This window comes from Momordica charantia, assembly GCF_013281855.1.
Source record: "Momordica charantia cultivar OHB3-1 chromosome 8 unlocalized genomic scaffold, Mcharantia_2.0 BLBB01000008.1, whole genome shotgun sequence".
NCBI classification, from domain to species: domain Eukaryota; kingdom Viridiplantae; phylum Streptophyta; class Magnoliopsida; order Cucurbitales; family Cucurbitaceae; genus Momordica; species Momordica charantia.
Window position 1 is genome coordinate 2,951,275 of NW_028275166.1, and position 24,834 is coordinate 2,976,108.

General features: G+C 35.7%; 3 protein-coding genes across 19 annotated transcripts; all 3 read right to left on the minus strand.

The window, feature by feature from the left end:
* Positions 1-1,924: 1,924 nt before the first annotated feature.
* On the minus strand, positions 1,925-8,789 carry LOC111004933 (paramyosin-like protein). Of its 8 annotated transcripts, XR_015792836.1 has the most exons (13): positions 8,378-8,787; positions 8,130-8,240; positions 7,817-7,930; positions 7,508-7,621; positions 6,426-6,605; positions 6,095-6,174; positions 4,110-4,149; positions 3,890-3,997; positions 3,126-3,206; positions 2,753-2,875; positions 2,636-2,654; positions 2,330-2,507; positions 1,925-2,218 (listed from the first exon to the last, which is right to left on the minus strand). XR_015792836.1 is itself a non-coding variant. In XM_088127582.1 (12 exons), the coding sequence occupies exons 2-12, from the start codon at positions 8,151-8,153 to the stop codon at positions 2,452-2,454; spliced, it is 939 nt and encodes a 312-aa protein (XP_087983708.1). In that variant the 5' UTR covers positions 8,154-8,270; positions 8,378-8,789; the 3' UTR covers positions 1,925-2,451. The 8 variants fall into 8 exon arrangements, 7 of the variants coding, with proteins under 7 accessions (XP_087983708.1, XP_087983707.1, XP_087983710.1 ...); XM_088127582.1 differs by having other exon boundaries at positions 1,925-2,507; positions 8,130-8,270; positions 8,378-8,789; XM_088127581.1 differs by having other exon boundaries at positions 1,925-2,507.
* Positions 8,790-9,402: 613 nt separating this feature from the next.
* Positions 9,403-14,383, minus strand: LOC111005090 (transcriptional corepressor LEUNIG). 2 transcript variants are annotated; one of them, XM_022276475.2, is made up of 8 exons: positions 14,226-14,383; positions 12,720-12,837; positions 11,668-11,777; positions 11,414-11,545; positions 10,829-10,956; positions 10,584-10,702; positions 9,913-10,121; positions 9,403-9,719 (listed from the first exon to the last, which is right to left on the minus strand). In XM_022276475.2, exons 2-5 carry the CDS (start codon positions 12,829-12,831, stop codon positions 10,840-10,842), a joined length of 471 nt encoding a protein of 156 aa, XP_022132167.1. In that variant the 5' UTR covers positions 12,832-12,837; positions 14,226-14,383; the 3' UTR covers positions 9,403-9,719; positions 9,913-10,121; positions 10,584-10,702; positions 10,829-10,839. The 2 variants fall into 2 exon arrangements, with proteins under 2 accessions (XP_022132167.1, XP_022132166.1); XM_022276474.2 differs by having other exon boundaries at positions 12,720-12,943; positions 14,226-14,382.
* Positions 14,384-15,922: 1,539 nt separating this feature from the next.
* On the minus strand, positions 15,923-24,476 carry LUG (transcriptional corepressor LEUNIG). 9 transcript variants are annotated; one of them, XM_022276467.2, is made up of 19 exons: positions 24,360-24,476; positions 23,959-24,007; positions 23,392-23,489; positions 23,182-23,291; positions 21,672-22,064; positions 21,505-21,593; positions 21,217-21,295; positions 21,069-21,150; positions 20,833-20,882; positions 20,417-20,716; positions 20,026-20,238; positions 19,384-19,629; positions 19,154-19,298; positions 18,419-18,528; positions 18,149-18,298; positions 17,509-17,664; positions 17,275-17,391; positions 16,620-16,826; positions 15,923-16,424 (listed from the first exon to the last, which is right to left on the minus strand). In XM_022276467.2, the coding sequence occupies exons 2-19, from the start codon at positions 23,988-23,990 to the stop codon at positions 16,281-16,283; spliced, it is 2,721 nt and encodes a 906-aa protein (XP_022132159.1). In that variant the 5' UTR covers positions 23,991-24,007; positions 24,360-24,476; the 3' UTR covers positions 15,923-16,280. The 9 variants fall into 9 exon arrangements, 8 of the variants coding, with proteins under 8 accessions (XP_022132159.1, XP_087983662.1, XP_022132165.1 ...); XM_088127536.1 differs by lacking the exon at positions 24,360-24,476 and having other exon boundaries at positions 19,154-19,271; positions 20,026-20,217; positions 21,069-21,144; positions 23,959-24,270; XM_022276473.2 differs by lacking the exon at positions 24,360-24,476 and having other exon boundaries at positions 19,154-19,271; positions 21,069-21,144; positions 23,959-24,270.
* Positions 24,477-24,834: the final 358 nt, after the last annotated feature.

Consider the following 24,834-nt stretch of genomic DNA (forward strand, 5'->3'; position numbering starts at 1 on the left):
TTAAACTTTTTAAAATCAATTTTTTAATTTGTCAAATATGATGAATGGAAATTAGAGTGATTTTGACAATAACAAAACTGATTTTGGTCATGCCAAGATCACGCCAAACACACCTTTAATCTTCAATAGAAAGGAGTAAAATTTGACCATCTAGCCTATTGTACATTTAATCTTTCAACTTTGAAAAATATAAAGAGAAGAAAAGATAAAACCATAATTTTTAAAAAATATACTTTTCTTTAGTCTAAGATGAACTAAGACGGGGCACCCTCTCCTCTCATCGCTCTGCGCCCAAATGACAATAGCCCCTATCCATTAAGTAGAGGATTATTTTTTATTTTTTAATATAACATGGTGGGGATTCGAATTCAACTTCGAATATATATGTCAATTACCGTTGAACTATGTTTGATTTGATAGAAGATTCATTAACAATCAAATAAATACATCTCTTGTGTACCGGATGTTCAAAATCAAAGGTCAAATATAGTTCGTAGGACCTAATTTCAAAAGAAGGAGACTACAGGGTTACAAAAAGATAAAATACTGCTTTTACAAAATATAAATGTTTTAATTTTTTGTTTCATAAAATTGAGTAATTCTTTTAAGGAAAATATTGGAGAAAAAAAGAGAGATTGAACATTCAAAATTGACAGAAAAGTGATAATGAAGTTGATTTTACTCTTGGAATTACTGTTACTTTTGTGTCCTAAATTAGGAACCAAAAAGAGAGAAATTTGAATCACATTTTTAGCTGTTCATTTAGTAAATATCAGACATTGACAAAACATATCCTTTTTTTATAATTAATTTATTATTGTAAATAAGAGTCAAATTAAGCAGTAGCCCACCAAATTAGGTAGTGGAACTTCCAAAGTATGTATGTCGGCCAAAGAATATTTTAATTATCATTTAAAGATGTCAGATGAAATCATACCCACAAAATATTGAAAATTGTAAGATATTTTAAAATAATCAAGGCTAAAATTTTTTTCTTATTTTATTTCACAAGCCTCGTGCTTTTTGCTGGTTTGTTGGGATTACGACTTAGGAGTGCTTAGGCTTTTGAGATTTTTCTTTCATTAGATTTGATTTATATTAGATCCTTAATTCACCACTAAATTAGTTTTGTTGGTGTAAGACAGCATTAAATTAGATAAAGACAAAATTGATTCTAGAAATCTCCCCTCATATTCGTTGTTATCATCATTAATGTTTTCCATTTCTTTAATACATATAATTACAAACTTTAGATAGAGAAAAACTATTTTTTAAGATTCTAACATTCTAACACCAAAATTATCTTTTTAATAATAATTAGTTACCAACCAATTAACACCTATTTTTTACTGGTCATTATTAAATTTTTTGATAAAATAAGGAGAGAAATGAAAGACAACTTTTCTATCTAAAAAAATAACAAAACTGTCAAATTTTGAAGGGTGATCTTTACCTGTTGTTTTTTAAATAATACTTAAGTGATGATCGGTGACGCTGACCACTCTAAATATTGTTCTTTTTCTGGGGGCTAGCTAAACATATTTTCAGTTTAATCAATCATATGGAGAGAAAAATTTGCAATATGTTGATTATTGAGTATTTCTTTCTTCCTTTCTTTCAAATCATTTTTTTTTCTCTTTTTCATTTGAGAATTCAATTTTCTATTTTTAAACCAAATACAATAATTCAATTGCTTTCTAGAAATTTGATTATTATATATATCTATGATTCAGTCAATTCAATTAATCATTCTTATAACACAAATAAATTAATTGGTTAATAATCCTATGGAGAAAACAAATTCAATTGTTGAGACCCTCTTATTTTAATTTCTCAAATTCCAGAAATTAAAATACTGATGATGCATACAAGTAACATAAATGATCTAATGTGAGGAAGCATTTTCAAGAATTAGTCAGTAACATGTTGAAACTTCTACACATTATATTAACCAATAACATTCAATCTATTGGTTTGAAGTTATCGATAAAACAAACATTTTTCAAAGGGAAATGAGAGAGTTCAAAAGTATTAACTGACCTTTGGCAATAAGGTCAACTATGTCGGATTGAGATCGTCCATCAGTAAGCATTTTGATTTCCACAATCTGATTCTGTGAGTTCACTTTCATTGAGAATTGATAGCCGATGCCTCAATTGGTCTTCAGAAAGGGAAATTACGTATTGATATGTCCAAAAGGGCTCTTCGTTTTCTGATCCTATCCAAAAGATATGAGAGAAAATTGGGGGGGGGACCATGGAAATACTCACACATGCACTATTATGTAATTACAGATCAGAACTCGGTAAGGAGGACGATTTTGACATACTGAATTCGAGGTTGGAACAAAAGCCCTCTAATCAATCTCTTCTACTCTCCCCTTTGGCACAAAATCTGGCTCTAACATTGACCCAATTGAATGAAGGATAACACATGCATTGGTGATGATTATTATCGCTTCATGTGGAATTTTCGGTCCGAAGCCTCTCGTTCTTTACACATTCCTCCTGGAAAATGAAGAAATTAAGCAAGGACAGCAGTGGTTTCAGAGAGGTTATACTTCTATGGGGACCTCAATGTATTGAAACTGATCGGCCAAATTAAATGTTTCTGCTTATTCAACAAACTGACTCACCGGGGAGGAGGGTCCATTTCTAAGAACGGTCCTTTTAAGAAAGTACAGAGTGTAAGTCCTGAGCTAGTCTTATAGAAATAGCAACTATAATATCATTCACAACACCACGCTGCTCACCTGAAAAGCTTTTAAGAGAGTGTAGCAACGTCTTTGTTCTGAAGTTGCTGCTGAATATTTCTCTTTCAAAGCATTGCAGGCCTGCTGCTCTGCTTCACGAGAGAGATCCACCTTATCTAGTTTCTGCAGATTAATAATATTTTCATTAGTATCAAAATAAAAAGACTGCAACCCGAGCAGATTAACACTTTGAATTATGCGGGTATTCTTTGCTTGGGTGGGTGGGGTAATTGCCTTAAATTTCCAAAATAAATAACTAGAGAAGAGAATATTTTCGACACTTTGAATTATTAAGCTATGTAGCGTGGCTGTTGAACATTTAAGTCAGACCATTCTTTTATATCATAAGCTCAACCATCTTAAAAACAATGACCTGTAGAATGCCTTTCAGAATTCCCTCCATGGAATCAATAAGTTTCATTTGACTCGTGGGGCTGGTTATGGCATCTTGAAACTACAAAAGTTATAAAAGAACATCAGTAACAGAGTTACTAACTTAGCCACTAAACATGACATCAAATGCCTAGAGAAAGGCAAAATTATTGATGACATCTCAGTTATATACACCGTAATCATGTCTAACATAACGCAATACATATCCTACGTGGCCATAAGTGAAGGTAAACCAATGAATTAGCGCAGGAAAATAATAACAAAGACTGAAGCTATCAGAAAGTTTTGAACATTAAAGCTCCCGCCTCACTCCCCACACAACTCAAAATTAAAATGAAACGGGAGTAGCATATGGGTAAATGCAAGACCAACCTCACACCCACACTGGAGTAAAGTGGGAGCACGATTGTTTGCACGGGAGGGTGATAGTAACCAAGTCAATGACAGTAGTTTTGACAAGGTTACCAAACGATGAAAGGATTCAGGACTAAATATCCTCCCATATCTCCAGGCAAGAATATATATATATATGCATGAAGTCAAGCAACAAATCGAAAGCTAAAAAAAGACAGAAAGTAACATGCAGCGGAAAGATGGATTATCCCTAGTACACCCTTCATCAAAAGAAAATGCCACATACCTTTGCTACTGGAGACATCATCACATAAGCAGTCGTGGAAATAGTTTCTTAACATATAGATACAGAATCAAATGACAATGTGTATCCTTTTAGCTGTCATATACCTGAGAACTTATGGACTTCAATAAGGATGTCTCCTTTAACATCAGATCCTTAATCTCCAAATGTGCATTATAGGTAGCATAGTATCTGCGTGTTTGTCTAAGTTTATCCTGCATGATAGTGCGTCGTTAGCTTAAGAGTAAAATATCGTTATCAGTAAAAAGTTTAACAAATAACAAGAATCAACAAGAACCAATTATTCATGAATAAAAATTCTTGAACCTGAATGTTAATATATAGCTCAGAAAAACGGCGCTCATACCTGCAAACTGAGATTGAATCAGAAGAGGATGACTTTCAGCTAAATGCAAAATATTTAGAAGTATTTCAAAGTGCCCGTGTGAACATGAAAGAAGAAAAAAGAATTTCAGAGATCTCTGGGTCGATAGAAGAGACAATTAGAAATTCAAAAGCCAGAGTTGTGGAATAAATAAACAAACGAGTACAATGTGTCCACAGTACCACGTGCAATGAAGAACTTAATTTCTTTAACATTATGCAATCCATGAGTGTTGGAAAAAGAATAGGGGAAAAAAAGAGAGAGAGAAAAAAAAACGCATAGCTCTTACAAAGGCATGTGATGGAATGGCCATTACCCCAATGGTCAAAGAGACAAGATGTAAACTCATCTGTCTTTAAATTCCTGGGTTCAAATCATGATTTTCACGTTTTTTTTTTTTGATAAGAAAATGCACTTTCATTGAGATAAAAGAAAAAAAAAACTACAAAAGAGGGCATACAAAAAAAGCCCAGCAACAGAAAACCCCTAAAGAAACGGGCTCCAATCCAAAAGAATGACACCTAACTGATAATTACAAAAAGCCTTAGTGATTGATCCCCATAGAGAAGTGTTAATGGGGTCCCACACATAATCCACAGATCTCTCCACTCCCTTAAAAATTCTATTATTTCTCTCCTGCCAAATACCTCAAAGAGTAGCCAGAAAATACGCTTGCCAAAGAAAACGCCCTTTATCAAGAAATGGGGGGATAACAACACTTCCTCCATCATCGCCCTACAATCTCTGGAACGAGCCCAAACAATCCCAAAACTTCTAAAGAAACAAAGTCATATCTCCTGTGCGAACTGACAAGACCACAACAAATGCTCAAGATCCTCCGAAGCATTCCTACACATAACACACCACTGTGACCCAAACAAAGGGAGGACATCCTCTGGATCCGATCCAAAATATTAACTTTTCCAAGTAAGACTTGCCACCCAAAGAACTTAATCTTCTTAGGAATTTTAATCTTCCAAAGAGAGATGACCCAAGGGGTCAACAAGGGCGAAGAAGAAGAGGACAACGAGGAATTCAAGACATGGAAAAAAGAACTACAAGAAAAACCTTTCGAATGATGGAGGGTCCACACCCTCACATCTTCCCTCCCAACAAATAAGGAAACTCTAGACAGCAGATCCAGTAAATCGGAAACCTCTGATGATTCCCAATCAGTCAAGGAACGGGTGAGCCCCAAAGAGATGGACAAACCCTCTTCTCCAGAACTTAAAACCTCGGCCACTGAAAAGAGTTTCTTATCAGATAGAAAGTAGATCCGAGGGAAAGCAAGACAGAAGGGTTTGTCGCCTATCCAAGTATCCTCCCAGAAGTACATATTAAGACCTTCCCCGCAGAGACACGTAAAGAATGAGAGAAAACAGGGAAACCCAAAGTAATAGCCTTCCAGGGATTGTAGTTGCTTACTCTAGCCCCACCTGTCGATACCCAATCAAACGGATGTAGCCCATACTTACTGTAATCTTTCGCCACAAGGCATTAGGCTCGTGGAAGAACTGCCATAACCATTTAGCCATGAAAGCAATCATGATTTTCACATAAAAACTTTATTAATTTTTACCTTTTTGGAGCTAAAACTTTTAAGAAAACATCAGCTGCTAGCAGAAAACTGGGCAAGTGTCCAAGTTCACCAAGGACTACAAACTTTTCTTTTTAGTTCAACAATCAAGGAGTGAGGGTTAGAACCATGAACTGATGGCAATAAGTGCCTTATACTAAGCTATGCTGGGACTTGCCAAATAATTCAAAATTATAACTAAGAAAAAGGGAAGACAATAAAACCATCACTGAGAAGAAGTGAAGATGATGCAATTATCACCAAGAAAAAGTGAAGATGATGCAATCATGAAATGGAGAAACCAAATAATTTTTAAAGGAAAAACAGAAGGCTAATAAGAGAACAACAAACTGGATGAGTTCAGTTTGGGTTGGCACATCATCAAGAAGCCTCTTTAATGCTAGTGTTTCCCTCAATCTAGATGCGAGTTCCTACAAAAAGACAAAATACACAGTTACATCCAAGATAAATTGATCAATGAGTTGACAAAATCTCATGCGAAACAGATAATGCAGATCCAACAATGAAATGTTGGGTGGTGGACAATTTTTTGCATTGTTATCAATCATAACATGAGGAATGGCTTCAAGCCTTGATTTTGAATTTTTCATGCATAAAAAAGAACACAAATAAAAACTGCTTTAAGCCAAAAAAAAAAAAAAAAAAGAAAAAAAAAGTTTACCTTCTTTACTGAATTCAATTCCTCCTGAGATTCACTAATCAAATGATCTAAGCTATCTAAGAGACTTGAGCAATCATGGTCTTCTGTTAGTCTTCCCTCCAGCTCAATAATCTCATCTTGCAATTTATAACGCTTCGCATTACAGGTATGTAGGAATTTAGATTCCTGCTTTTCAAGATCCTGAAACAAACCCAGGTGCATTCAAAACCCAACAGATAATAGGCCAAAAATACTTTCTTTTATCAGAAACACAAAATGATAAGTTGAAAGTAAAAATGGTTGAAAATTCTCAAACTGAAAGAACATTATTATACACAAAGGAAAATTGGTTAAACAATCTTAACCATTATACAAAAATAAAAAAGAAAAAAAAAAGATACATGATTCACGAGTTGATTTTGTTTGCAGCTAACCATGTGATTATGCAATTAAACACTATTTTGTAGAATACAAATGAAAAGAAACATATCTATATGATAAGTGATAACAATTTCAAGCCAAACCCCTTACAGCATCAATTTATGAGACATATTTAGTTGAATAGAAGTTTGGCATCATTATTTTGCAAACGGAAGCTTGCCCACGCCTCCATCAGAAAATTTTTAAAAATTTTACCCTAGGTGAGCCAAAGTGGTAAATTGGTGATCAGAGAACCCCATATCCAAGTAAAAAGATATGGACGAGAAAGAATCTGTACTGACTGTTGTTCCATTTCATTTTCAAGTATGACAAAGCTATATACTTTACATAGTTACAAGCTTCGAAGCACAAATCTGATGAAGCAAAAAGAAAATAAATTGGTGAACTATATCTTATAAATGAGAATTTGTCCAGGAATATTATTAAACAGAAAAAAGTTGTTTTGATTTCAATGAAGAAATATACTTCAAAGAATCCAGAAAATGTTCAACATATTTTTTCCAAAGAGATGGTCCTTCAGTTTCCACCACTCTTCAACTAAAATAGAGAAAGTAACAAAATCTTCAGTCCCCTAGAATAGAAAACCAGTTAAGAATTGTTTGGAGAGACAAATACAATTCAACAATAAAATGAGACTGTAAGAGGAAAACAAAGATTCAGACCTCCAAAGTCTTCGAGCATGACATCAAATTCTGCACCACATGATCAGCATCCGCCTTAATGAATCTTTCTCGTAAAAGTTGCAAATCTTTCACAACTGTAACTTTCTTCTGGTTCTTAATGCCGGAAATGACAAGAAAGAAATTCATCAGGAAATTTTCTTTTCCAAAGACAAAAAGATGCGTTGAGGATTTATCAGATAAATTATGTTCTAATATAAACTTTTTGATGATCCAAACAGTACTCTGAAATTTGAACCAAAGTAAAAATGGAAAAGAAAAAAAAAACAGCGAAACAACAACACCACCAACCAGTTCATCCGAGCCCTCCTTTGACATCTTCATCGAAACTCCTTCATTGTTGGAATCCACCTGAAGGGGTTGCAAACACTCCTTTTCCTCAATCGAGAGCTCAGTGCAAGTACGCTGAGATTTCCAGTAAGTGAGCGCTACAGCGGTATGAAATCAGCCAACATACTAGAAATAGAAATACATCATGACTAGTTTAAGCTCTGTCGATAATACCTGCAAAAACACATCGTAAGTCCAAGCCCAGCCCAAGTTCCCAACTCACAATAGATAGTTACCTTACCATCACAATTGATATCATACAAAGACTAAGTACCTGACTCTTGCTCTCCTCAGACATTACACGGATCACGGATGCTGATAGCAAGCCACCGGACGAAGGAAAACACGGTCTCACAGTCCAAAAACTCTAGCTCTCCAGACGTCGCTAAAATTGTACATGTATCACAACGTCATGCTGAAACTCATTCAATTGGCTAAAATGGATGCTAACCTAACACTCGGATTAAGATTCGAGGAATTCATCAAACAGACATAAAGGGAGAGGGAATTGATTATGCACACCTGTTATGGTTTGATGCGCCAGGGAATGCCGGAAGCCAGGTTCTCGGATGAAGTAATCACAGATTTCCGAGCATCGGCGAAACCGGTCGGCCGGAGAAGGTCGATGTCGCCTGGAAATGGAACTCCAATCGGCCAATAGCTGTGAATTTTTCAATTGATTCCCTCACTAGAATTGGCTTGGAAGAGAAGCCGGTTGTTCCAGGAGATCTCCGCCCTGCGGCGGTCGGACGATGGTGAGGCGGGAAGAACTATTGGGCCCTTCTGGCCCATTTAAGATTTAACTGCCCAGGTTAATTTGATTAATGAATTAAAATTTAATGTTATAATCACATTATTGACACTTTTTCAGAAAAGGGGTTTTGAAAATTTTGAGATTAACCTCTGTTTTTCGAAAACCAATAGAGCGCGAAAGAGAACCCCTTTTACCCTCTTTTCCAATAAGTAATTCACCATTTTGAGATATAAAATTAGCAAAATCATTGATTCATTGTAATGGAAGGATTTGTTTATAGTACAACAAATGGCAGCAAATATCTTAACTGCTCATGTATATTCATGTAACCTCATGACAAAATCGAATATTTTAAAAGCTACGTATATGACTTAGTCTCAAATGTTTGGATTTAAAAAAAAAAAAAAAAAAAATTGGTTCCTGTTGTTAGTTTCAATTTAGATTTTTATGTTTTAATATTTTTAAATTTCATCTCTCTTCATTGATAAATATCAAATTTGATTGATGATAAACTGAATGATGAAAAAAATGATGGGTGTGGAGCTACTCTTCAATTTATTGTAATTCCTTCACACTACATGGCCTTTTTCCAAAAATTATATCCCCACATTCCCCCAACCCTCAACTTTATCTTTTGCTTTTTTTTTTCCTTTTTTCTGGTAAACTTTAAGCCATATTCTTCATCTCAGTAATGGGGCCAGGCCAGAGGCATTTCAGAGAACTGTTTCTTTTTTCTGCCTCTTTTTTTTTGAGATTTGAGTGCAGCACAAAAATACATTCTAACAGGAAGGAGTACTCCAACATACATTATTATCATATTATATGCAGCTCAAGTTTGATATTCTAAAACCCAAAATAAAATAAAATAAAATAAAGTCTAGAAACAGACCACAAAGCTACAACTACAACAAAACAAACTAGTGTTATTAATTCAACTAGTGTGTGAGTTACTCTTTCTTTTTTTCTTTTACTTCATAGCTTGATCTACTTGTCGTGGCTGGCCGAAGCGACCAGTCCCGACACTGTGGACGCCGCTAAGGCAGATATTACACCTTCGTGAGCTGACAGGGTCATTGTCTTGTTCTCGGTCATGTTCCAAAGCTATAACGACTGTAGCAGTCAAGACAAACATGGAGATGAGGGGGGAATAAGGTTTGATCATTCGAAGTGCATCGCAAACGAATCAACAATGTAACAAACTACGAAGAGAAATTATGTTTATTTTATTTTAGAACATGAAACACACGTTTTTCTTGGTCTTCCTTCTGTTTTAGGGGGAGGGGGTGTGGATGGGAGGACTTGCCTGATAACATCCGATGAGCAGCAAATTAGAATAGGTGGGATGGAAAATACAAGAGTGGTGAAACATATCTCTGTTACAGCTCAACTTGTAAATGGATTCACCCTCATTCCCCGAAGCAAGCGTCCACACTCGAACAGAATCCTGGCTAATGGATGCAAGAAACTCTCCAGAAGGATCCAGCAAATAGAATAAACCAGTTCGGTATGTCCCTGTAGTTAGAAGCATACATTTCAACCAAAAAGTTAAGTCAAAGACAACTCACATTGGAATGAAGCAAGACACTAGAAGAAATTTCAGGACCATAAAATCAGCCAAGTCTAGAAACAAACATGAAAACAGAATTGGGAAGGAAATTACATAACTACATAAGATAATGGAACCAAAAAGGCGTATTTTAGAGAGATTAAAAAAAAGATTAAAAAAAAAAAATCGGATAGGAAACAGTGAAATGAAATTGTTGCAAACCAAGAGCAGCAAAACAAATGCATACATCTATCTAGAGGTGTTATTTTAACAACTGCCAAAAGGAACCTCCAATGCTGAAAATAAAATGCATGTGATCCCTAGGGTTGGCACTCAACTAGCTTAAATATGGAATACTGATGAATAATGCACATGAACAAACAACAGCATATCTTTGGCAGGTGGCAAAACTTCAGATATAAACTAACCCGTAACGAATGAGGACACTGTTGAGTCTCCACGTCAAAAATGGATACAATATTATCTGCAGCAGCAGCGCGAGGTACCTTCCAAGACAAGGTTGAAATCTCATCTGGCCCGTACCACCCTAAATTGCACACGCCATTAAGAATCTAGGTACTGTAGCCTAAACAAGTACTTCCATTTTTCCAACCAAGAGAGCATGCAAAAAAGATGAGCCAAGCTACTTATAAACCATGAAAAAGAAAGATACCTTGAATACTCCTACACAGCTGCCATTGTTGAAACTCCAGTACCGAATCTCCTCGTCACTATCACTGGAGCAGATAAGGCCATCCTTCTTTCGATGGAAGTCCAAAGACATAACAGGAGCAGAATGTCCTGTAAAAGTATGCAGTGAATAACAAGGCTACTGATTGGGATACAGCAACATATTATAGAACTTCTTGTTATCATGAAATAATTTCTAGTAGAAGTTAAAAGTCTAAATTAAGAATAGATTAGAATAAAAATTCCACCCTTTTATTATAACAACTCTCCCATATTAAGGCCAAAACTAAACCATGTAATCTCCTAGTTTCTACTGTCAGACAAGAATGTTAATGAAACGAGATGATAGCCATAGGTGGTCGATGGATAGAGTTCATTGGTAATATATACTTGATCAACTTAAAATAGTTTTTAAAATTTGACAAAGATATAAGCTTTAGCCATACTTTATAAGCACATATTTTCAGAGGTTATCTAGAATATCTGTAGGATGAAAGACCAGTAATTAAGGATAAAGACTCGAGTTAAATCAAAGACAGAGAAAACTAGCATTGTCAGCATCCCAAACCCGGACTCTCCTGTCGAATGATGGTGTCGCGAGGAGGGGAATGCTAGGACTGAAACGAACATCAGTGATCGGAGAAGCATGTTCTTCAAGTGAAGTTTTCAGCTCCAAATTTTCCATGTACCACAGTACAGCCTGCACAACCGTCATCATGAAACCACAGGAAAAAAAAATCTTCAAATACATGCATTCATTGACCGCTGCTGCAACCAAAGACGGAATTTTTTCAACACAAGTCATCATCATTGGGTTCTCACCATTTTATCATGGCCACCACTAGCAAGCAATTTTCCATCAGATGAAAAGTGGCAACAGGTGATTTTGTTTTGGCTTGCTCTAACATAATTCACTTCCGTAAATGTGATTCCTGAAGGTACAATAAAAGCACTCCTTAGGGATAACTTACAAAAGCAACTTTATACATAGGTTGTAACTATCCTAAATGATATTTATAGCAGGATCAATAGTATATGCAGTATACAAAAAGAATCCATGCTGTTGGGAAAGAAAGTACAGACCAATTGATCCTTTTGTAGATTCTGCAAACAGGACATTTAATTTTCCCTCAGCAGGTTAAAAGCAAATAGATAAGTAACAATAATAAAATGAACGAGAGATATGGATAGAAAAAGCTAGACAATAAAAATTATACTAATTTGTCCCAATCTTGAGACTACATCCAGTTTTCTACAAAAGTAGGTTCTATATTTGAGAAGATTACAATTGACCTCTCACTTAAGATATCACCACAATGACTACCTTGTTTTTAAGTACTCAACATTGGCTATCTAGGATCATACAATTAAAATACCCTCAATAATTCTATTTTGGAATTTGTATTAGATAAAACTTTGACAAAAGAGCTATATTTATAGGAAGCAATATCTTAAACTTTATAAGAAGCAATATCTTAATCTTTGTAGGAATTCGCAATAGTGTTGAAAATCTTTTTTCTCGTAGGACATGAATCTCCTGTTTAGGCTCCATTATCCCAACACATGCCTCATTAAGGCCATGACAAATCCCTCCTTTCACTTCTAAATTCTAAATCCTGCATCACTTCACCTTTTAGTCTTCACCGTAAGTCGAATGATAAAGATCCAGAAACCATAGAGGATATGATGAAAGTAAGATCATTTTAATCAAGGAAGGTGCAACAAAGAGCACATGCAGCATAAATTTAGTACGTTACGTTCCACTGGCAGAATACAGAATGGCACTTGCTGCTCTCAAATATTCATTCACTTACTGGCAATCTAAAAAACAAGAATATGAATAAGGAGAAAGCAAAGTATAGCATTTACTGCACCTTTTCTGTCATCCGTACTGTGGCCTACAGGATCTCTAGGGTCTGCACCATCATGGGATGAAGAAAAGCCAACGTTGTCATCAAAAGACCCGTCCTCCACAAGGCCGTCCATATCAGCCTGCAATTCAAATTCTTTACCATCCCACAGCCGAAATGAAATGCCAATGAGAAAGTTGAAAAGGAATTATTTAATTCCTTCCCTAGAAACAACTACCAAGCTCCACCTACCAAATGATAGGTTGAAATAAGAATGGTTCATAAGTTTCAAACTGAAAGAACCACATTCGTAATGCAAAAAGGAAAAATGGTTAAATAAACATTATACAAAACAGAAGAGAAAGATAAATGGCTCATAAATTGATTTCCTTTGCACTTAAATAGGAGGTCATGCAATTATACATTATTATGTAGAATACAAATCAAAAGGAACCCATCTAAATAACATCAATCTCAAACCAAGCCCCTACACTACTATCAATACCTTGACATATGTTTAATTCAATGACATTAATCTTAACATTTTTTTATAAGAATCTTAACATCGCTTTAGGTACAAAAGCCATACACTTGCTATAATTTTAAGCGTTGAAAAAAAAAATAAACTGATGAAGCAAACAAAGAGAAATTGGTAAAATACACATTGCATATGAGGAAGCATGGTATAAGAAAAATGGCCTGTAAGCTTTCAGGTAATTTTCAAATTTCGTCCTTAATTATGTATCATTAAATTATTATTAAATTTTATTTAAAAATAATTTATGTACCATTAAATTATTGTTTTATTGACACATTTGAACACATAGTGATACTACTGGGAAGAATGGATTTTGCTGATGGATGGGTTGAATTTATGTATCAAGTAATATATGAGTGGAATTTCGTTCAAATACGTTAATAAAACAATGATTTAATAATAAATCATTTTTTTTATTTCTACACTTTTTATACAAAATAAATAGAATTATTAGTACGCTAGATATAAAATTGAGAATTTTAAAAGATAAATGACAAATTTAAGAATTTGCTAAAAGATTATGGACTATTTTTGTCTATTTTGGCTAAAAACAATGATATGTAGTTGTAAACTAAGAGAGAGGAACAAAAAATTAGTCCAGAATTTTATTAAACTGAAAAAGAAGTTCTATTGATTTAAATGAAGAAATATACTTCAATGAATTCTAGAAAAGTTCAACCTAAAAGATGGCCCTTCAGTTCCCACCACCTTCTTCGACTAGAACAGAGAAAATTAAACAATAAAATCTTCAGTATCCTGACAGGAACATAAGAACTACTATGGAAAATATAGAGAGTCAATACAGTTCAAGAAGTGTAAGTAAGCTATGATTTCCAGTAAGTCAGAAAAACGCATCACCAATTCAACTTGCTAAATGGATGCTAATACTTGGTTTGCGATCCAAAAAACTCATCAAAATGTTTCTTCTCTATGTTTTTGTATGGAAAATGCATAGAGGGAGAGGGCCGAAATCGAATTGATTAAGCACTCACCAGTCACCAGCATCTCCGATGAAGAAATCGCGAAACTCCGATCAGCCAGTATTGCGAATTTTTCAAACGATTCCCTCTCCAAAATTGCTTAGAAGAAAAGCCACTTCTTCCGGAAAAGGTGGGGCGGGAAGAACTTTGGGTCGGGTTTCGGGACATCGAATCAAGGCTGGGCCGATTTAATATTCGGCCCATTCAACGTAGAAGTACTCACATGAATTTTATCAATTAATTAATTCTGGTTGTAATCACATTATTTTGAGTTTTTTTTTTTACCTAATATTTGTTTGATCCAAAAATCAATCGATGTCAGAATCCGCGAAGCTCGGAAAAGAGAAGCTAACGTCCGAGGCACCTGCAAGACGAAGTTAGTACTATGACGAGTAAGTCAGTCTCAATCCGATCTAATACTCAGAGTGAAAGTAAGTTCGGATAACTTGTAAGGGAGACTAAGATCTCTATTTATAGAGAAGAGTTCTGACTTCCGACAGCATTCTAATAGCTCTTCGACACTCCAAAAAATACGGCACATAATTTGTAGGTTTTTCATGGAACTATCTTCTTAGATGCTGACACGTGGCAGCAATAAATGACCTCCAACAATATTTAACTATTTCAACCACTAGTTCATAACTTTGTGAACTTAATAATGATGCAATCTCATTAATGATAGAATGTAATACTTTCACTCAGAGAAATAATTCTTCTAGATAAATCATCTCTTAGAAAGAAGTTTTTATTTTATTTTTTGCTTAGTAAAGTCTCTTTCCCTTAAAAGAGACCATTCCGTTGACAAATATACCTAAATTTTGAAATTTATCTTATTAATTTGGTTGTTACAACTTTCAACTTACAAACACCACTCTAGATTTGAATCAAAAAAATAAAATAAATTCTAAAATTAAAAATTACCAACGATCTTTAAAACACAGTCGAGGGTTTTACCGTAACCTCAAGAACAAAATTAAATTAAAAAAAGAACAAATTAAATTAAATATTTCAAAGGTACAAGACTGAATAGGAAAGTAGATTAGTAACATATATGAGCCTCAAAATCATGTTTAAAATTTATTGACTTAAATACTATTATGATCTATTTCTACTTTTAACTTTAGTTCATTTTAATCCTTATACTTTTAGAACATCCGTTTTTGTCTCTATACTTTTGAAACTATCCAATTTAATTGCAATTGGTAAAATTTTTAATGCAAATCTACTATAACAGTTTAGTGAACGAAGTATTGCATAAAAAGAAATGAAACAAAATTGAAAAATGAAGATATTAAAAGGGTAATTTTCTAAAAGTACAATAACTAAAAGAAAAGAAAAAATTAAAAGTATGGAGAAAAATAGGCATTTGTAAATGAAATATAGCATCAAAATAATATTTAAACCAAATTTCTTTTAAAAAAAATAGTATGTAAATGCTATGGACCAAAAAAGAAAAAGAAAAAGAGAGAGAGATTAAAAATGGTGGGCTCTTCAATTATTGGAATTCCTTCCCACTACATACATATCATATCATAGCCTTTTTCCACAAATGATATCACCAATTCCCCTGCTTTTGCTTTTGCCTTTTTTTTTCTTTTTTTTTTCCCGTCTGTCAAAATTTAAGCCATATTCTTCATCTTCTCTCTAGTATATCAATAATTGTTTTTTTTTTTTTTGTCTTTTGGAATTGAGAGGAGCACAGAAAGTGATAGAAGACAAGAGAAGAGTAATAGTATACATTCTAACAGGAAGGAGACCAATTACAAGAACAGTTCTGTCAGAGTTTGGGGTCATATCATATCATATGCAGCTCAAGTTTGATATTCTAAAACCCAAAAAAAAAAGGGAAAAAAATTTAAAAAAAAAGGAAGAAGAAGAAGTAAGAAAATTGAAAGTCCTGAACATACAACAGAGGGGGAGCAAAAAAGAAGTCCAAAAACAGACCACAAAGCTACAACAAAACAAACCAGTACTACTACCGGACCCACTGCCTTGAGCTTTCCATTCAACTAGTGTGTGAGTTACTTTTTCCTTTTTTCTTCTTTTTTCTTTTTTCTCTTTTTTCTTTTACTTCCATAGCTTGATAAACTTGTCGTGGCTGGCCGAAGCGACAAGACCCGACACTGTGGACACCGCTAAGGCGGATATTAGACCTTCATGAGCTGCCAGAGTCATCGTCTTGTTCTCGGTTGTGTTCCAAAGCTCTAACGACTGCATCAATCAAGACAAACGTGGAGGTGAGGGGGGAATAAGGTAACTATTTGATCATTCGAGGCGCATCGCAAACAAACCAACAGTGTAAAAACTACGAAGAGAAATTATGTTTATTTAAGAACATGAAACACGTGTTTTTCTTCGTCTTCCTTCTCGTTTTGGGGGAAGGGGAGTGTGGATAAGAGGACTTGCCTGATAACATCCGATGACCAGCAAAGTAGAATAGGTGGGATGGAAAACGCAAGAGTGGAACTTATTGCCGTTACAGCTCAACTCGTGAATGGATTCACCCTCATTCCCTGAAGCAAGCGTCCACACTCGAACAGAATCCTCGCTAACGGATGCAAGGAACTCTCCAGAAGGATCCCAGCAAAGAGAATGAACCGTTTTGGTATGTCCCTATACTTAGAAGTACACATTTCAACCAAAAAGTAAAATTCAACCCACATTGGAATGGAAGCAAAATACTACAAGAAATTTCAGGACCATAAAATCAGCCAAGTCTAGAAACAAACATGAAAACAGAATTCGAAAAACAATCACACATAACTGCATGACATAATGGCACCGAAAAAGCATATATTTAGAGAGATTCCAAAAGTTTTTTTCGAATAGGAAACAATTTAAATGAAATTGTTGCAAATAAGGAGCAGCAAAACAAATGCATACATCTAGAGGTACTATTTTAAGCAACTGCCAAAAAGAACCTCTAATGCTGAACATAAAATGAATGTGATCTCTTGGGTTGACATTCAACTAGCTTAAATATGGAATACTGATGAATAATGCACATGAACAAACAACAGCATATCTTTGGCAGATGGCACAACTTCAGATATAAACTGACCTGTAACGAATGCCGACACTGTTTAGTCTCCACGTCAAAAATGGATACAATATTATCTGCAGCAGCGGCGAGGTACCTTCCAAGACGAGGTTGAAATCTCATCTGGCCTGTACCACCCTAAATTACACAAGGCAGTTAGAATCTAGGTACTGTAGCCTAAACAAGAAGTCCAACCAAAAGAGCATGCAAAAAAGACGAGCTAAGCTACTTATTAACCATGAAAAAGAAAGATACCTTGAATAGTGCTGCACAGCTGCCATTGTTGATACTCCAGTACCGAATCTCACCATCGCCATCACAGGAGCAGATAAGGTCATCCTTCTTCGGATGGAAGTCCAAAGACATAACAGAAGCAGAATGTCCCGTAAAAGTACGTAGTGAATAACAAGGCTGCAGGTCAAAGTACTGATTGAGATACAGCAGACATATTGTAGAACTTCTTTGAATGGAGCGAATAAAAGCAAATAAATAAATAACTAACTGTAAAGCTGTTATCATGAAATAATTTCTAGTAGAAGTTAAAAAACGAAATTAAGAATATTGATTATAATAAAAATTCCACTCCCTTTATCACAACTCTCCCATACTGTGGCCGAAACTAACTGTGTAATCTCCTAGTTTCTACTCTCAGACAAGAATGTCAATGAAACAAGATGATAACCATGGGTGGTCGGTTGATAGGGTCCATTGGTAATATATACTTGATCAACTTAAAATAGTTTTTAAAATTTGTCATAAAATGAAGATATAAGCTTTATCCATACTTTATAAGCAAATATTTGCAGAGGTTATCTAGATTATCTATCTGTAGGGTGAAAGACCAATGACTAAGGATAGAGACTCGAGTTAAATCAAATACATAGAGAATACTAACATTGTCAGCATCCCAAACCCGGACTGTTCTATCAAATGATGACGTCGCGAGGCGGGGAATGCTAGGACTGAAACGAACATCAGTGATCATAGAAGCATGTTCTTCAAGTGAAGTTTTCGGCTTTAAATTTTCTGTGTACCACAGTACAGCCTGCACAACCATCATCATAAACCCACAAGAAAAAAATCATCAAATACACACATGCATTGACCGCTGCTACAATCAATGGCAGAATTTTTTCAACTCGGGTCATCGTCATTGGGTTCTCACCTTTTTATCATGGCCACCACTAGCAAGCAATTTTCCATCAGATGAAAAGTGGCAAGAGGAGACTTTGCTTTGGCTTGCTCTAACAGAATTTACTTCCGTAAATGTGAATCCTGAAGGTTAAATGCACTCCTTATAGATAACATACGAAAGCAGAAAAGGCTCAAAAATAAATTCAATTTTACTTATAGTCACCCTAAATGCTATTTAAAGTTTAATAGTTTTAACAGTCGTTATCTTAGACCACTCTGATAACCATTTTGTTTTGGTATTTCTGTTTTTGAAAAGAATCCCTGCCACGTTGAGACCATGACCAAACCCCTCCTTTCACTTCTAAATTACAAAATTCTGCACCACTTCACATTCCAGTATTCACCATAGAAGTATCCACTTTGTAGCCTTCTGCATTACCAAGAATAAGAAATATAAAGCAAAAAGCCAAAGTCTAGAGATGCACTCTTTCTGTTGCCACGGCCCACAGAAGAAACAGCTCACAGGGTCTTCTCAAAGTGCTCGCATTATAATTATTAGATCACTTAATAGATGGAAAATATGCAAGAGGCACAAGGAAGCCTCCTTGATGGCTAGCCTCTCTCCTCAGATGCAGAGATAGAGTGGTGAAAGGATAAAATGGAGACTATCGTGAATCATGCACTTCACTTAATCGTGCACTTCACTTATTGGCAATCGCAAAAAGCAGTATAATAAGGAGAGAGCAATGTATAGCATTAACTGCACCTTTGCTGCTATCCATACAGCGGCTTACAGGATCTCTAGGGTCGGTATCATCATGGGATAAAAAAGACTCCACGTTGTCATCAAGAGACCCATCCTCCACAAAGCGGTCCATATCAGCCTGCAATTCAAGTTCTTTATCATCCCACTGCCAAAATGGAATGCCAATGAGAAAGTGCAAAAGGAATTGTTTAAAATTCCTTTGATGGAAACAACTACCAAGCTCCACCTACCAACTGATTTGAGGGAGATGTAAAAGTGCCAGGGCCATCACCGCTGAACATCATCAATGGTTTAGATGAACCACCACTGTGAGGCAAAGCAGGCATTGAGATTGCATCTCCAGGTGTGTGGGTTGAGGGAGTTGAAGGAGCAGAGCTTGGGGATGGGCCTGCAGTATTGGCTGTTCCCGAGCTATTTGCTGGACCTGAAGATGACACTGGCTGCTTCCTCTTTCTCCCAGTCTGATTTTTTGAAACCTGCAAATGAAATATCAAAAAACATTTTAAAAGCTAACCAAATAACAGAGAATATATTTACTTATACTCAAAGGTTCTATAATTATCATCTAACCATATGATCTGTTATCAAATTCACAAAAAGGGAATTAGCAGCAAAATTCCCAGCCCTAGGCATCCTCCATTATCATCTTAGTAGATATGATCGGCTTGCCATGTGGAAATAATAAAGTGAACAAGTAATAATGAAAAACTAAACTGACATGCATATGCATAACAATAATATGAGCAATTACGGGAGGCACTCACTATTGTGTAAGTGACAATCTGAGTAACATTCAAAATGTATCATAGAAACTTAAGAAAAATATAAAATTTTTTAGTAACAGTAAGGATCACCCATATTCACTAGCAGACCTGGTCATTTCCGCGAAATGAGTTTGACATGCTACCATCCATGGTGACACTACCAGCACCCCCAATTTTTTCTTGCTGATGCATATTGTGGTTTGAGCTTTGTGACTGTTGATTTGAAAGAGCATGCTGCTGAAGTTGCTGCTGCTGCTGCTGCTGCTGCTGGCTACTATTCTGTTGCTGCTGATGTTGCTGCTGTAATTGAGCCATTTTTAACTAAGGGAAACAAGACATACTTAGAAACTGGGCCATGAAGTGCTTTTTTTTTTAATGAAGAAACCAACTTTCTTGGAGAAGAAATGAAAGAATAAGGCCATGAAGTGTATATCCAGATATAGGGACAAAAACTGCAAAAGCATCCATAAGAAATGTAGTTGACAGAGAAAATGAACACCTTAATCATCATGTCTGGGTCTGTGCGGGGCAAAAGAGGACTGCCAGCTTGGTGAGGAGATCCAACATTTTGAACATCACCAACAGAATTTGAAAGTCCATCCTTTGCAATTCTACTGCTCAAAAGCATTCTCAACCTTCTACTGTCGTCACCAACAGGAGGTGAGGTTAAATTCTGTTGTGCGAGCATAAGTTGCTGTTGATGTTGTGGTGTCAACATCTGAAGCTGAGGAAAAGCCTGAGGAGCCTGTATGAAAGGTTTTTGTTGCTGAAGGATACCAGAACGGAGCTGCTCTAGCCCCTGCAAAAGAAAAAGAAAATTTGAATGTCAAAAAAACCCAGCAACTTGGATTCCGTGCATCCTACATATTAATGTAACGATTACAGAAATGAAGAGATTCAATCATTAAAACATACAGTAAGTGGCCATCCCTTTAAGGTCAAATTATTGCCGCCATGGTTTGATCCTGAAAGGTGATTTCATTTCAATTGTAAGATGCACATCTAGTAGTAGCAGACAAGAAATTTATCTTTAAACAGAAAATCCTTGGTACAGCATATGAAGATTGAGTAATTGAAACATAAGGCATGAGGATTTCAATCAAATCATAATTCCACAAATAGTCCTCAAAAACACAATAATTTGGCAGTACCAGGAATACCCATCAGTGATCCCTCAGGGCCTGCAGCTCTAGGATTTAAAACTGGATTAATCTCGCTCTTTATATCCTGCATCTACAATTTTTGTTAGGATAAAAAGAAAGAATACAGTATGCAATGAACTTGATAGAAGTACCATACCGGTGTGGAACCTGGCAATTGCTGGCTCCTAGATTGAACTTGAGGAGACATTCCCCCAGCTGAACCATGTAACACTTGCCTGTAATTAGAACCCTAAAGCTAGTAAGGAAGAGCATTGGCATCCAGTGCAACAGCTAGTGACGAATGAGAATTAAACTAAAGCAAATAGAACTATTTAAAATATCCAAATCCAATTCCAATAATTGGAAAGGATGTGTAATTTTGTGCATGGCTTTGTGTTTTATGTGAATGCAGTAATAATGAGAAAAATATCTAAGAGAAAAGCACCCTGAGGACTGGCTGGTTGCTGCAGCTGACTTTAGGATCGAAGCATGACTTGGGTCCAACAGCTGCCCAACATTTTCGCCATATCTTTGCTGTAAGATTTACAGAAGATGATTAAGTAAAAGTAATAAGAACCTATGCTTATAAAAAAACCTAATCAGTATACCTACTTTCAGAGCAGCATCATCTAGAGAATCCCTCTGAAGGGGCAGTTTTAATCTATCCTCGTACATTTTTGTAGCCAATGCATTTACAGATCCAGGATTCTGGCGCATAAGAGGATCGTTTCCAACAAAACCATTTGAAGTTCCATTTAAGAGTTGGGCTCCATCTCTTCGCTGCTGTTGCTGTTGCTGGGTCTGTTGTTGTTGCTGTTGAGGCTGCTGTTGCTGCTGATGCTGTTGCTGCTGCTGTTGTTGCTGCTGCTGTTGGGCATGTCTCTGCATCAGAAGCTGCATCTGCATGTGTTGTGGTTGTTGTTGCTGTGGCTGTGGCTGCTGCTGCTGTTGTTGATGTTGCTGATGTTGCTGATGTTGTTGTTCTCTTGCTTTTATTAATTGTGTCTATAAAGTTGATAGACTGTAAGTTTCTTTTGCATGAAATTTAATATCTCGTGAGAATCTTTCTATGGTTTTTGTTAGTTCCAACTTCCGAAAGGTATATGTGAAGAGAAAGAGTAACTTGGTTTATATTAGGACTTGAGGCTTTTTATGCAATCTATAAATTAATTTCTAATTCTAATACATCTATGAGAAATTGCATCTAGAAAGTGTTATGAATCAAGATAAAAAAATAAAGTGATACAATAACTTCCAAGTATTCGAGGTACCCTCTCTTGAGTCTTGAGATCACTCAAACCTACACTCACTAAACAATTACCTACCTTCCTTTTCCTCACTCTATATATAACCAACTTCTACAAATAAACTCCTTGTCTAAAATTACCACTATCCCCTCAATACCCTCCTAATGTTTCTAACTACCCCAATAGTATTCCTATTATATAGATTTCAAATTCAGGTTCAGCAACTACTAAAATAAAACCTAAGCAACAGGTAGGTCATTCTAGGAAACTTCGTAAAGAAAATGATAAATGAAGAGAACCAACACATTCCAAAACATTATTCTTTCTTTTAGGAAATATAAATATATACTATAGTTTTTTACCATTTTACATCTTGCAAGACGCAAAGTTTAATTTTTACAGCAAAATCATGTCAACGTAGGGATAAAGGGCTTGTCATAAGAAAACAATAATATTTCTTGCATTTGAGAGTAATTTTAATTCTCTCTAATATAGACAATGCCACTACTGGTAGAAACAATAATGTCAAGCAGAATACATCCGGTAAGGAGATTTAATAAAAGTATGCTTGTAGTTAGCCTATTTTCAAGAAAATACCGATGCCTTTCATATATCAAAATTTTCTACTATTGACATTACTCCTCAACTTGCATGGAAAGGGGAGAGTAAATTTGCAGTTTGAAATATCAATCAAGAATCAATATTGACTTAAGTCAACAACTCTATATTCAGCTCCAAAACAGTAACAAGAAAAAATAATTAGTTCTTCAATATGAGAGTAGGATGAAATATAAACAGCTTTAAACTGCAAACTTAATACCAAATGCAGAAAGTCCATTTCTCTTGTCTAAGAAGATCGACATTGTACAACAAACCTCGATATAAGATGCAGCAACCTCTGAGTGCTTCTCATTAGTCCTGGCAATGAATATATCCCAGAATACCGACCACCATTCGAAGAGAAAACCTCCAGGTGCATCGATAGCTGTAACACCAGAACTCATAAATCATTATTAAAATGAGCGAAGGGTAAAATAACATTCCATATGGAATCAGCAAATGAAAAAATATCCGAATATACTCACCCACAGGGTCCGAAGACACTTTTCCCTCTGCTTGAAAGGCCTGCGCAGTAGCCTTCAAATCTCTCTTTACTAAATAATCATGAATATACACATCTAACCTGTTACATAACGGTGCGCCAAGTACAAGAACAACTTTCCAAGTTAGGGGGTAATTGAGATTTCCCGTGGGAAAGACAAGGAACCGAAAAGAAAGAAAGCTAACACTGAAGCACAATACTTTAACGTTCAAAGATAATGGGGAACTAGAACAAACTGAAACAAGGGTTTGACAAAAGTAAGACAAGTTATCGGCTAAGTTGAAATCAGTCCTAATGAGAAAACCTGAACCCTAAATCCCCGAAAACGAAGTAACCAAATGCCAAATGTTCGCGCGCTAATTTACCCCCAAAAAAAAGGGTCGTCAAATCAAATTAAGTGGTATACCAGAAGCAACAAAATTAAAATTAAAGAAACCCCAATACCAAATCCACAAAAAGGGAGGCAAGAAATCCATAGAAGTGACAGAAAAAGAAAGAAACCCAAGTAGAAAAAAGGGGGGAAATGAAGCGAAACCCAGAAGAAACTTACATTTTATCAGCTTCCCAGTTGGTCTGAGACATCTTCTCCAATCCAAGCTCTGGCAGAAGAGTGGATAAACAAAGAAAAGACTGTTAGTTTCTTGAAAAACAAGCTCCAGCTGCTCCTGTAGAGCTCTTTCCGGCCAAAACTACGAAACCCAGAAGTGAAAAAACAACGACCCTTTTGGCTAAAACCATAGAAGAATCCAGAAATAGGAAGAAGAGTAAGAAAGTGCAGGGGGAGAATCTACGCAAGGGGAATTAGAAGCAGAGCCTCTGATTCCAGCAACGGAAGTATAGAATGTAAGGCCGTATTATTATTGATTATTTCATCAAACCAATTTTTTTATATATATTAATTTCTTTTATATATATATATATATTAGAAGAAGGAAGGATCGAAATAGATACCTGCAATCCAAAAACGTATTTTTGTTCCAAAGCTTTTTGCTTTTATTTCGAGAGCGGAAAATTATTTTTCTCATATCCGTGGGCCTTGGACGAAAACTAGTTCTTGTTGCAGATATCATAATTGCCTTCATTCGTATTGAGTTACCATATTACCCCTCATTTCCAGTCCAATTTTCGGTATATCAGCGAAACTCTGCTCTGGGTGGTTCTATACAAGAAGGGTCGCTTCGTACTTTCGCTCTGCCCTTGATCTGCTGATGAGTTTACAATCTGAGGTTTACACTCTTTTGTAATTACAAAATTGCCCATTATAACTTTTATATTTGTAAAATCCCCTCGTGTATTGTTTTAAATTAATATTTCGTTCCCATGCGTTGCCTCGTGGTAGACGGTTCAGGACTGCTGCTTGGTCTGACTCTGACCTTGGTTAAGAAATTGCAGAATACCTAATTTGACCTTGTATTTGGGATTTTAT

What these genes read in the sequence shown, in the direction of transcription:
- LOC111004933 (XM_088127582.1), bottom strand. Translation starts at nt 8,153, where the DNA reads ATGTCTGAGGAGAGCAAGAGTCAG. An exon ending in AGGAGGGCTCGGATGAACTG is followed by an intron (nt 7,622 to 7,816) that starts GTTGGTGGTGTT and finishes TCCGGCATTAAG; the next exon opens with AACCAGAAGAAAGTTACAGT. An exon ending in ACCCAAACTGAACTCATCCA is followed by an intron (nt 4,150 to 6,094) that starts GTTTGTTGTTCT and finishes CTCAGTTTGCAG; the next exon opens with GTATGAGCGCCGTTTTTCTG.
- LOC111005090 (XM_022276475.2), bottom strand. Translation starts at nt 12,831, where the DNA reads ATGGACGGCCTTGTGGAGGACGGGTCTTTTGATGACAACGTTGGCTTT. An exon ending in GTGGTGGCCATGATAAAATG is followed by an intron (nt 11,546 to 11,667) that starts GTGAGAACCCAA and finishes ACGGTTGTGCAG; the next exon opens with GCTGTACTGTGGTACATGGA. An exon ending in CATTCGACAGGAGAGTCCGG is followed by an intron (nt 10,957 to 11,413) that starts GTTTGGGATGCT and finishes ATACTTTTACAG; the next exon opens with GACATTCTGCTCCTGTTATG.
- LUG (XM_022276467.2), bottom strand. Translation starts at nt 23,990, where the DNA reads ATGTCTCAGACCAACTGGGAAGCTGATAAAAT. An exon ending in ACCCAGACATGATGATTAAG is followed by an intron (nt 20,239 to 20,416) that starts GTGTTCATTTTC and finishes TGTTTCCCTTAG; the next exon opens with TTAAAAATGGCTCAATTACA. An exon ending in GTGGTGGCCATGATAAAAAG is followed by an intron (nt 18,299 to 18,418) that starts GTGAGAACCCAA and finishes ATGGTTGTGCAG; the next exon opens with GCTGTACTGTGGTACACAGA.